The 11,150-nt window shown below is 44.3% G+C and overlaps 2 protein-coding genes across 3 annotated transcripts; both read right to left on the bottom strand.

Moving 5' to 3' along the window:
• Positions 1 to 208: 208 nt before the first annotated feature.
• Positions 209 to 4,177, bottom strand: ftsj1 (FtsJ RNA 2'-O-methyltransferase 1). Of its 2 annotated transcripts, none has more exons than XM_034534393.1 (11): positions 4,126 to 4,177; positions 3,253 to 3,388; positions 3,082 to 3,151; positions 2,881 to 2,992; positions 2,527 to 2,605; positions 2,385 to 2,437; positions 2,232 to 2,285; positions 2,033 to 2,135; positions 1,528 to 1,611; positions 1,122 to 1,225; positions 209 to 682 (listed from the first exon to the last, which is right to left on the bottom strand). In XM_034534393.1, the coding sequence occupies exons 2-11, from the start codon at positions 3,371 to 3,373 to the stop codon at positions 521 to 523; spliced, it is 942 nt and encodes a 313-aa protein (XP_034390284.1). In that variant the 5' UTR covers positions 3,374 to 3,388; positions 4,126 to 4,177; the 3' UTR covers positions 209 to 520. The 2 variants fall into 2 exon arrangements, with proteins under 2 accessions (XP_034390284.1, XP_034390285.1); XM_034534394.1 differs by having other exon boundaries at positions 4,084 to 4,150.
• Positions 4,178 to 4,696: 519 nt separating this feature from the next.
• On the bottom strand, positions 4,697 to 9,654 carry LOC117731868 (serine/threonine-protein kinase pim-3-like). The gene is made up of 6 exons (XM_034534392.1): positions 9,204 to 9,654; positions 8,454 to 8,563; positions 7,444 to 7,494; positions 6,689 to 7,052; positions 5,916 to 6,092; positions 4,697 to 5,805 (listed from the first exon to the last, which is right to left on the bottom strand). The coding sequence occupies exons 1-6, from the start codon at positions 9,274 to 9,276 to the stop codon at positions 5,636 to 5,638; spliced, it is 945 nt and encodes a 314-aa protein (XP_034390283.1). The 5' UTR covers positions 9,277 to 9,654; the 3' UTR covers positions 4,697 to 5,635.
• Between the last annotated feature and the right edge of the window lie 1,496 nt (positions 9,655 to 11,150).

The raw sequence follows: 11,150 nt of genomic DNA, 5'->3' as shown, positions 1-11,150 counted from the left end.
CTGAACAGTGTTTGTTCTTTTTAGAGATACGAGGTTCTCACAGGACAGAGACGCTATAAGCATATGGAGACCTTATAGAATATGATGCATTGAAGTACATTAAACTAGACAGCAGGATATGAAGGAGGTCAAATTAGCACACCCGTAAACATCTACAGCAGCAAAATGCAAAATTGCTTAGAGAAAAAAAAAATACATAAAATACAAATAACGTAAACCACGTTTAATAATTTGCCTCAGAGAGATTACTTTTTATTCTTAAAATATAAAATGTTTACAATTCCTCGAGCCGAATTGGAAGGAAGGAAGCATCTGCCACAAAAAAAACGAAAACGTGAAATCGGAATAAAAAGAGTAAAAGCGTGCGATTGGTTCAGGTTAGCCTAGCTTAGCATCATGGTGGATGAAGGACACCCGAGGTGGAGTAAGCCGAGCTGCTCTGGAGGCTCAGAAACCAACACTGGTTTCCATCTTGTTATTAACGGAGAAGATGATTGTCCCAACATGCCGGACGCTGCTCTCAGGTGGGCTGGGCCGCCTCGTCCGGGCTCTGGTCGGGACGGCCGGCTCCGTCTTCTCTGGACAGCAGGTTGTTCTTGCGCAGGTGGCAGGCCTGCTGGTAGGGGGGGCGTATCGGAGGCTGGGTGGGGGGGGTGTACTGGTACTGTTTACCAGCATCCAGCTGAAGGAACAAAGATAGATTTAAAAATAGATTTACTATGTAAACTTGGAACAAGAACCCTTTAAAATACCCACAATTCATCCTGAACACCGGAAATAACAACCAACTGTGTTTGGTAGCCGAATATATCCATTAATTTGAGAAACAAAACCCCTTAATTAGTCAATTTGACAGAAGTATTTTAAATATACAAAATTGAGGCCTTCCATAACGTGCTATTTAAGTGTGGCTTTCTTCTCCTTAAAAATGTAAATATAACAATAAATTCACTCATGCATTAACGACACCCTTAACATTCCAGTTAAATACCACAAATGTCATTATAAAATGGTAAATTAATGTAATTTATCATTTTTAAAACAAATTGATTTAATAGCACGTCAATAATTATGATATTCATGTTTGTGTGAATCTTGAAGGCGACCCCGTGTCTCCTCACCTGCAGAGGGTAGGTCCTGTCCGAGTCGAAGGCGCTGAGGTCGCCGCACGCCAGGAAGGGAACGATGACGCGGTTGGGACCCTCTAACTGGTTAAAGTCCACATCTGAAGGACAGAGACCAGAATCCAGACTGAGGAGGACCAGGACGTGCGGTGAAACTGATCCGATTGAGATCAATGCGACTGAAACAAGAGACTACCGCTATACAGCCTTTTAAAATAAGAATAAACGCATTCACCACTATTATAAATGAACCCGTCATTACCACATGTGGCCACAGGGGTCACTGTTCAGCGCGTTTCTTTGGCATCAACATGCTGTATGTGCCAAGACTAAGATAATAAGCATGATATTTATTTGATTTGCACTTCTCTGTGGATCTTTTTATAGAGAGAAATGTAGTTACCATAGGAGTGATCCAGCAGAGGGTTGGACATGTTGGGGACGTAACCGTCAGGAGGACAGTAATGCTGGCACACCACGAAGGCCTCTGTGCGCGCGCACGCACACACACACACACACACACACACACACACACACACACACACACACACACACACACACACACACACACACACACACACACACACACACACACACACACACACACACACACACACACACACACACACACACACACACACACACACACACACACACACACACACACACACACACACACACACACACACACACACACACACACACACACACACACACACTAATTAGTCCACTGAGTTGATGCAAAGTTCAGATGTTACTGAACCATGGCCTGCGACCATATGAGCAGGTGGGCGGAGTTTGTCTCCTTAATGAGCCGTGTGATTGGTCAGCAAGTGTGTGTGTGTGTGTGTGTGTGTGTGCGTGTGTGTTTGTGTGGGTGGGGGAGGGGGAGGGGTGGGGGGCATCACCAATGCTGGAGTTCCTGCTGCTGCGAGGCTTTGCGCAGGTCACACCGCTGAAGAAGATCTTCAGCTGAGAGTACAGCAGAGTCACATCTTTGCCCCTGAAGATCTGAGCCGGGAGAGGTCCATCATGTTACAATACACACACACACCAACACACACACACACACGCACACACACACGCACACACACACACAGGACTCACCTTGGCCACAAACGTGCCTCCAGGTTTCAGGACGTGAGTCGTGATGTTTAGAGCCTGAGAGACAAACGGGGCGTCAGCGTGACACCGCGGACCACAAACGGTGAATACAACAAAACACACACACACACACACACACACACACGGCGGACTCACCGCCAACAGGAGCTGGGCCTGGATGTACTCGTCCACGTCGTGGAGCCCGGTTACTATGGAGACGGAACAGAGAAATTAATCCAGACAGATGAAATTAAAAGGAAAGCCTTAAGAACGGGCGAGGAGAGACAGGAAGTCTCACCGTCTGGAGCGCCGTCGCACACCACCAGGTCGGCCGGCTGACCCTCAAAGTGGCGGATGATTTCCTGAGCCGTCGACACCTGGGAGGAGGGAAGGAGAAGAAGAAGAAGAAGAAGGAGAAGAAGAAGAAGAAGAAGAAGAAGTAGAAGAAGAAGAAGAAGAAGAAGAAGACACGGTCACATGACGCACCGCCGCACTTCTCCTCGTGTCGTAGACGTCTTTGGAGCAGTTCTAGGGGTCCTTGAGGATCTGTCGCCTCTTTCAAGGACCCAGAGAAACTAAAAACCAGCAGACCCCCCTCAGGTCCAGTGAGACCCGGGGGTCACATGACGGCGTTCCAGTTACGCTTCGTCACCTTGGTGATGTCTCCCTGGATCTGAGTGACACCTGGCAGAGGAGCCATGGCCTGCAGGTCCACCGCCACGATCTTCACCTCCTCGCCCCCGCCGGCCTTCTCCTCCTGCCCTCTGAGTGGGGGGGAGGGAAAAACTAAAGGTCACTCTCGGCTTTACATCCAAATGTCGTCATCATACCTGTCCAGGTGAGGAGTAAAAACCTGAGTTTCCGACTGAGCACCTGACTCCAGCTGCCCGGAGCTGCACACAGATCCACGGCTCTGTGAACACCTGAGAGAGGGAGGAAAAACACCGTAATACAAATCAGACATTTGTTAAAAAGACAGAAGAAGAGCCGGACTCCACCTGTGACGGGGCCCGTCGGGTCTCACCTGAGAACAGGTTGAACTCGTGGTCGAGCTGCAGCAGCTTGAAGGCGCTCCTCGCTCTCCAGCCCTCCTCTTTGGCCAGACGGTAATAAATGTCCCGCTTGTCTTTGGAGGAGCGACCCATCCTGACCTCTGACCCCTTCGATAGTAACGAGTGAGACACACACACACACACACACACACACACACACACACACACACACACACACACACACACACACACACACACACACACACACACACACACACACACACACACACACACACACACACACACACACACACACACACACACACACACACACACACACACACACACACACACACACACACACACACACACACACACACACACACAAGCAACCTCTTACTGGCTTCTCTTCTCTCAGTGGAATCACTGCACTAATAAGATGATGACATTGATTAAGCCACGTATTCTAATCTATTACATTATTTATCCAAGTAATGTAAATTATGATTACTTCTTTTATAACTGACTAGTGCACTTTAAACTGTAAGTGGACCCAGGTGATGGGATAAAGTCCAGATGTTTCATTAACGACTGGCCTTTGGTTTATTTTGTATCAGCCGAACTTAACAGCGCATCCTAATGCATCCAAAATATATTTTATCATTAAGTAAACGTTATTATTGGTCTGAATAATCTCATTTAAAACACTTTTTAAACGGGGTTTGGGGCAGAGGGCACACTGACCAGCCCAGTTCGTATTGCGCAACGTTAGATTAGTTTACGTCTCCAGGTTTAATATATTTATATTGAATATAATTACATCTTTAAATGAATCAAATAAATGTAAAATAGCGCAATGTTACATTTAAACGGACAATGAACCGCTGAAGAACGGTGCTGCTCACCGTTCACGTGCTGTTCCGGTGTTGACGGCGGAAGGACCACCGCTCGTAGCTGCCCTCCTGAGCGCCTGTTCAAAATTATCAGTGCGCGTGACAAACTTCAATGCTTAAAAGATCAAATAAAAGGCATTTATCTTCTTCTTTTTTTACATTTTAAGTTACACTTAAGTGATGACAAAGTTTTTTAATGTTTTTTCTTGGAAGAAATTCCAATTTATTTCACGGTTTCCGTGGTCTCGGGAGCGGCCACACGGTGTCGCTGCAGGCTTCCGAGTAAAAAACCACAGAGAAATATTACTGATTAAAGTATTTGGTACATGTAAAAGGATATTGTTTTTATTCTGTATCGAAAAAACTAAATATGGAGCCACATTTTTATTTTAAACTAAAGTAATGTGGATGCAAGAAATAATAAATTCCGCCAAAATGATTTGCTTAACGCACTATGAAGTGGATTTAGCTCCTCTATGAATCAAAAGAAGTGAGGTTTGGAGAACATTATTTAAATCTGTAAATTATAATTATTTTTAGGTAAAAGAGGAAACGCATCACACAGAAGAAAGTTGTTTTTTTTCTGTCAGAATTGTTTATTTCAAAACATCAAAATGAAACGGAGGATTCCTGACCTCGATTTTATTCCCATTTAAAAAAAAAAAAAAAAAAAAGTTAATTACAAACATGAAAAACATCTTAGAAAAGTCAGACAACTTAAATAAATAACCAAATGATGAGCGTCTCTTTACTAAAGAAATAAAAAAATAATGTACAACATATATAAAAATATATACATATGTAAACAAACTCATACAGTATATTCAAAATATAATACTGAATATTTGCATTGACTGTGCGTTTTATACCCAGAGGCCGATCAAAAACTTTCAAACAATCAAACGACTGTCTCGATGCGCACAACTGTAGAAAAATAAAGTTTTTCCTGAAGAGGGTAGCGGAGAAAACCATAACATGCATTTCCTGATTGAAAAATATAAATATTTTTTGGGATTAATTTCTGCCTGCAGGTATTCGATATGTTTGCTTGTTGTGTAGGAAATGCGGGGGGGGGGGGGGGGGGGGGGGGCTCATGTGGTATGGGAGGTGGGGGTTCTCAGGACAGGAATACAGTCAGACATTATTTGGGTGATCCTGTTAATCACTTCCTGCCGAGTGTGAAGTGAGAATATCGACATTGAAGACGTATGTTAGCGTAGCTTAGCACAGAGACTGGAAACAGGAAGTAAAAACCCTATAAAACGAGTCACTGCATCTTAGCTCGTTCATTTTAACTTTCTTTGGAGACTAAGTGGATTCTTCTGGGACTTAACCACCTCTTGTTTCATTAACCGACCCCCGATCCGCACAGCAGCTTTCAAACTCAAGGCACTCTGAACACCACCTGACGGGTGGCACCCCGCCTGTCGCCCCCTCTGTGGCCCGGAGGGGGCGCTGTGGAGCAGAGCTGCTCAGAAAAAAAAAAAAAAAAGAGACTTCCCAGCAAACTAATGCTGACCAATCAGAGGCTCTGCTGGCTGGAGGAGGAGTCTGAGGAGTCTGAAGTGGCTGTGATGGCGTGGAGCGTGACGCCGTCGGTGTCCGTCACCCAGGGGTGGAGGAGGATCTGCTCCAGGGTCGGCCGGTCAGACGGCTGCTGGCTCAGACACCGGCCAATCAGCTGCTGGCATTCTGCGACAGGGGAAAAAAAAAAAAAAAAACACAACGAGGAGATTAAGAACGTCGTCTCCGGTTTCGAGTGAAAACCTTTTCAAACGTGAAACCGCCGCGCTCCGACTGACCGGAGGAGAGTTCCCGTCTGAAGTAGACCCGCCCTCTCAGGATGTCCTCGTCCTGTTCGAAGGGGATGTCGCCACACACCATGTCGTACAGCAGCACGCCGAGAGACCAGACGGTCGCCGTTCGACCGTGGTACCGACGGAACCGGATCCACTCGGGAGGGCTGTACACCCGCGTGCCTGAGGAGGGAGGGGGGAGGGGGGAGGAGAGGGGAATGATGTGAGACGCTGATCTGATTGAGGCTCATGAACACTGCGGTCGGTGGAAGCCATCGTACTGGTCGCCATGGACAACATTACAGCACTGGTGCATGATGGGAAGGTCGTGATTGACTCTTCACGGGTTTGTACTACTGACATGGATTATACATTCCACCCCCGAACATGAATATAACCTCCAACCAAACACAAATCCTCAAAAAGCTTTGAGAGGACGAGACGAAATATCCTCAAGTAAAACTTTCCAAATGTGCTTTTTAAAGATCATCCACATGGTTTTGTTTTTCAAAATTTGTCCCAACTTTAAGCGACCTCAATTTCCAAAAATAAGACAAATAAAAAAATAAAATTCTAAAATGTGTCCGTTTTCTAAAAAAAAAAAAAAGTCTGCTTTCCCAAAAGAAAGAAACATGAGGAAACGAGAACAAACAGTTTGTTGACGTCTTATTAATAATAAAAATCTATCTAGAGGCCACGCCCACACTGGCGTGAATTAACCTAAAATGTACATTTATACATTTAACTGGCGATTCCCCGAAACGGCTGATCCGACTCACCATCGAAGTCGGTGTAGGCGCCGTCTTTCAGGAGGGCGCCTGAGCCGAAGTCGATCAGCTGGATCTGTCCGGTCCGCAGGTCCACCAGCAGGTTCTCGTCCTTGATGTCTCGGTGGACGACGCCGCAGGCGTAGCAGTGGCGCACCGCCTCCAGCACCTGGAGGAAGAAGCCGCGCGCCGCCGCCTCGTCCAGCGCGCCGCGCTCCGTGATGTAGTCGAACAGGTCCTGGCCGGGCTCGGGCCGCTCCATCACCATCAGCCAGCCGTCCGCCTGCTCCCACCAGCCCAACAGCCGCGCCACGCCGCCGAACGCCCCGCCCACTTTCTGCAACAGCACGACCTCCAGAGGAACCACCGCGCCGCACTGAGAGAAACGGATCGTGAATTTAAAGTTAAGTCCTGTTATAGGCAGATAAAAACAAGTCATGTCCTCCACTCCACCAGTTAATATTTACACATTAAAAAACGTTTGTTGCATTATGTTTCAGCTTTTAAGAAACAGAAGTGTGTTGAAACTTGACAATTAAAAACTGGCTCTATATTCGTCCCCAATAAAGTTGTGTCAACGTAGTTTCAGTTAGTCTTTTGTGAATGCAAATAGTGTTTTTGTTGTGTCAATGTTTGTGGAAAAGGGATCTCGATGTCAGTGCCTTTATAATTAAAAGATGGTTTTAATTATTAAAGGAGCTGAAGTGGTAATTAATGAGACAGGAAGTTGTTACAAGAGAAGTTATCTGCGGTGTGTCTAATCTCACCTGAGAGCCCCACTCGGTCACCCTGTCCCTGCACACATGCTTCACCGCCACCTGCATGTAAACATAAACAACATTAACACACTGCCTCCAAACAAAGACATACAATATACATTTGTAAAAACAAAGATTAAACTGCAGACGTGAATAAATACATAATGTGACTGTTAACAGTGAAAAAAAGCTCATTGTTATTTTTCTTTAATAATTAAATAAAAAGATTTCCACCCGTTTTGTGTAATATCATCAATATATATATATATTCCGGTTTCCTAGAGAATATAAGCAAAAGCAGCATGATTATTTTCCCTCTCAGAGGAAGGGCTTCACACACCACGTTTCTTTGTGAAAACAAAGACCACATGCCAGACAGAGCAGGGCATGTTAAGCTACACAGCTGACAGGGAAACCGGAAGTAAAGGGAAAAGTAGCTGCCTTCCAAAATAAAAGCCAAACCATATTGCCCAGTTGTTTTTTGCAGACAAGGGATTTACATTGTCGTTTTTTTTAACATTAAACATATATTAGTAGAAAGTACATTTAAGTAGTGCAATAAATCACTAAATATAAAAGAAAAACAATGCGATACGGTAAGGTACTATAAAATATATGGAACCTAGGTACAACAACTATGATAATCTGAAGAGGTTTTAGTCAGTTGAAAACTAAGCATAGTTAATAGAAAAATAGATTTACATTTTCAAGGATGAGATTGCAAGTCAGCATGAGGCTAGAAGTCTGAAATGTACAGAGCAATTGTAAATAAATGTAAACAACTGTCTGCTTACAATTATTTTATTAATTTAAAAAACAGCTAATTGTTTAGATTAGTTTCGTCACTTATCGTTTCACAATCAAAACAACTTTTACTAATACACTCCTTTGTTTGTTTGCTTGCTTTTATTTTGAAGGGGGACACCGGAAACGCCGCTGCCTGTGGCGCGTGGGCTTGACGCGGCGCGCCGCGCGGCCACGTGCTGGGACCAAAACAAAGCGGCGCCCCTCTCTCTTACCGGCAGCCCGTCCGCGAGGCGGACGGCCGAGTAGACCGTACCGAATCCCCCGCTGCCGAGCACCGAGCCCAGTCGGTACAGCTTCTCGAACGGCTGCTTCTCCGATTTGGCTAAAAAAAAAATATATATATATACATTTTAAAACATTTTTTTATTATAAAAATCAGGACTGTTGTGATTTTTGATGGTTAGGATCCTGGAGCGCTACTCCAATACAACATTACTAGTTTAAAACACTGCATTCCTCTTATTCAATATATTTTTAAAAAACTACAATAAATAATAATAATAATAATAATAACAAACCAAACGTCCTCAGAGGACCCTCGTTGTTTGGTGTCGTTTAAAAATGGCGGCCTGTCTGCCGCGTCGCCATCGTCTCTAATAACCAGCCGTTCAAACGGAGAGTTTTTAAACTGTTAACCGACAGACACCGTTTCTACGGAAGGTGTACAGAGTCCCCGGTGGTTATAACGAGATAACTACACGTTTACTACACATTAACGAAGCAGGCTTTCACCGTGGCCCCGTGTTGTTTTGTGGTAAAGGTCACGCGGCAGCACGCATCCAGTAGTGGGTTGAAAAATGGCGGAATTTAAATTGTAATTCAAATTTATTCCGTTAAAACACAGACATGTAGCCGGGTTTCACCTCTCGAGCGTGAAGACACGATGCTCGGAAGCCATCGGCCGAGTTAATTATAATATAACATTATGAATATATATATATATTATATAACGGTGTGTATACCTGGCTGAAGCTTCGCCGGCAGGTCCACGCCGGGCGCGATGTGAGGGAAGGAGCCCCGTTTGGAGAGCAGCATGCTGGACGTGGCTTCCCCCTCCTGAAGAGACGCAGCGGCGGAATAAAACTCGGTTAACAGCGGGGTCCTGGTGTGTTCTCAGGGGCCAACCGGGACGGTCACACCGCGGATAGCCATCGGTAATCCGGTCCAGACCGGTCGGACGGTGTCGGCATCTCGTAAGAAGCGCGCCACTCTGCCTCGTGCCGCGCCGGTTGAAAATATTTACAAAGATCAGACGGATCCTTCCGCCCGGCCGCACGTTAAATAAGAGCAAAGAACCGTCTGCTTCGGGACTCGACTAACACGCCGGTATTTAGTAGTGTAACGAGTCGTAACGGTTACCGGGGGATTTAGAGTCGGCGACGCGGAAAGGGAACCCTCAACCGACGGCAGAATGGGTGGACTAGTTTTACGTAGTAGGAAGAAAAAAAAAAGGCGCAGGGATACAGAGGAGGGTCACTTCGGGTCAGTGCTGCGGCTCATCACGGAGACGATTCAAAATATTCACTTGAAAAAAGAAAAGAAAATCTTATGTAATATAATATTTATAACAATTTAACTCGCAAGGATAATAATGTACAATAATATAAAGTTGAGATGCATGTTGTTGTTAGTTTAGCAACATACAGTGTCGATGGACCCATTCGCATTGTTTACGTTCAGGTGAACCCATCCTGGCTCATCTGCAGTGGTTTCCTACATTACCCAGAATGCCTTTCAAAAAACACCAGGGTCACATGCACGAGACTCCAACATTTCTGTTCATATATCTACACATGCATACAGTTTTTTGCATTTTAATTTTTTTTCTTCTTTTGATATATACATTATATTTATTATATTATATATACGTTATATTTATATAATTAAATACAGTACACACTCTTCCCTGATCAACTTCCATATGATCTCATTATGACATCCTAATTGTTCAATAACAGAGTTGTTTTGTGGGGGGAGGGAGGTGGCAAACAAACATTAACATGGTATCCCCCTTTTTAGGCTAGAATGCTGAACTTGTTAGCAAACAGTTGCTTATTTCTACATTAATTAACAGGATTATACACAATATTCTCTCGCTTTTAGCACATTTTTGGTCTCCACCACAAGCTGCTAAAAACTCAATTTTGTTCTCCGGCTCGTCTCTGACTGTGTCTGTTTGTTTGCTAGTCGGCAGATACAGTGAGTGTTGTAATGAAATAACTTATTTACAGCATTACATTATGATTTAGTCCCACTGGCATTTCCCCAGAATCCCCTCTGCCTGCTCACAAACTGCCACGGCCGGTGGGATAGTGGTTGGGATAGCGGGGCCGGGGTCACATGACCCGGAGCCCAAAATGTAGGTCAGCCCCTCCTCCGCTTCACTGTAAGTGAACGTAAAGATGCACATCGACCGAAAAACACAGATGTGAAGACACAAACAAAGAGCTGCTGTTGTTTTTCAAACTGCTCTGAGCTCACGGAGTGAGACGGTTTATCATCTTTACACACCACGTTGTTTGGTTTCATTTGTACTAATGTGGTTTTTATGGGTTGAATTTTCCCACGATTAATGACCCTTCAACTCATTTAATATTAATAATAACAATACACGTTATTTGTAGGGCTTTAAAGGGTATTTAAGGCACTTTACATGGTAAAAACATAAAGAATAGAAGCAATAACAACATACACGAGAGATATTACATAACAGTAATAAACAAAATATTTGAGTGCTAACCCTTAAAGAAACAATAGTCATTAGTAGTACTTTAGGAAATAGGCTTATTCTCTTTCTGGTGAGTTTGAGGAGAAAATCAAATATGTCCATATAATCAAGGATTTTCAAGGAAACCTTTATTTTTTTTTATATCTAACTCTTAATAAGTAGATAAAGTCGTGAATATTGT

This window comes from Cyclopterus lumpus, chromosome 6 (genome assembly GCF_009769545.1).
Source record: "Cyclopterus lumpus isolate fCycLum1 chromosome 6, fCycLum1.pri, whole genome shotgun sequence".
NCBI classification, from domain to species: Eukaryota; Metazoa; Chordata; class Actinopteri; order Perciformes; family Cyclopteridae; genus Cyclopterus; species Cyclopterus lumpus.
This window is presented reverse-complemented; position numbering and strand designations above follow the sequence as displayed.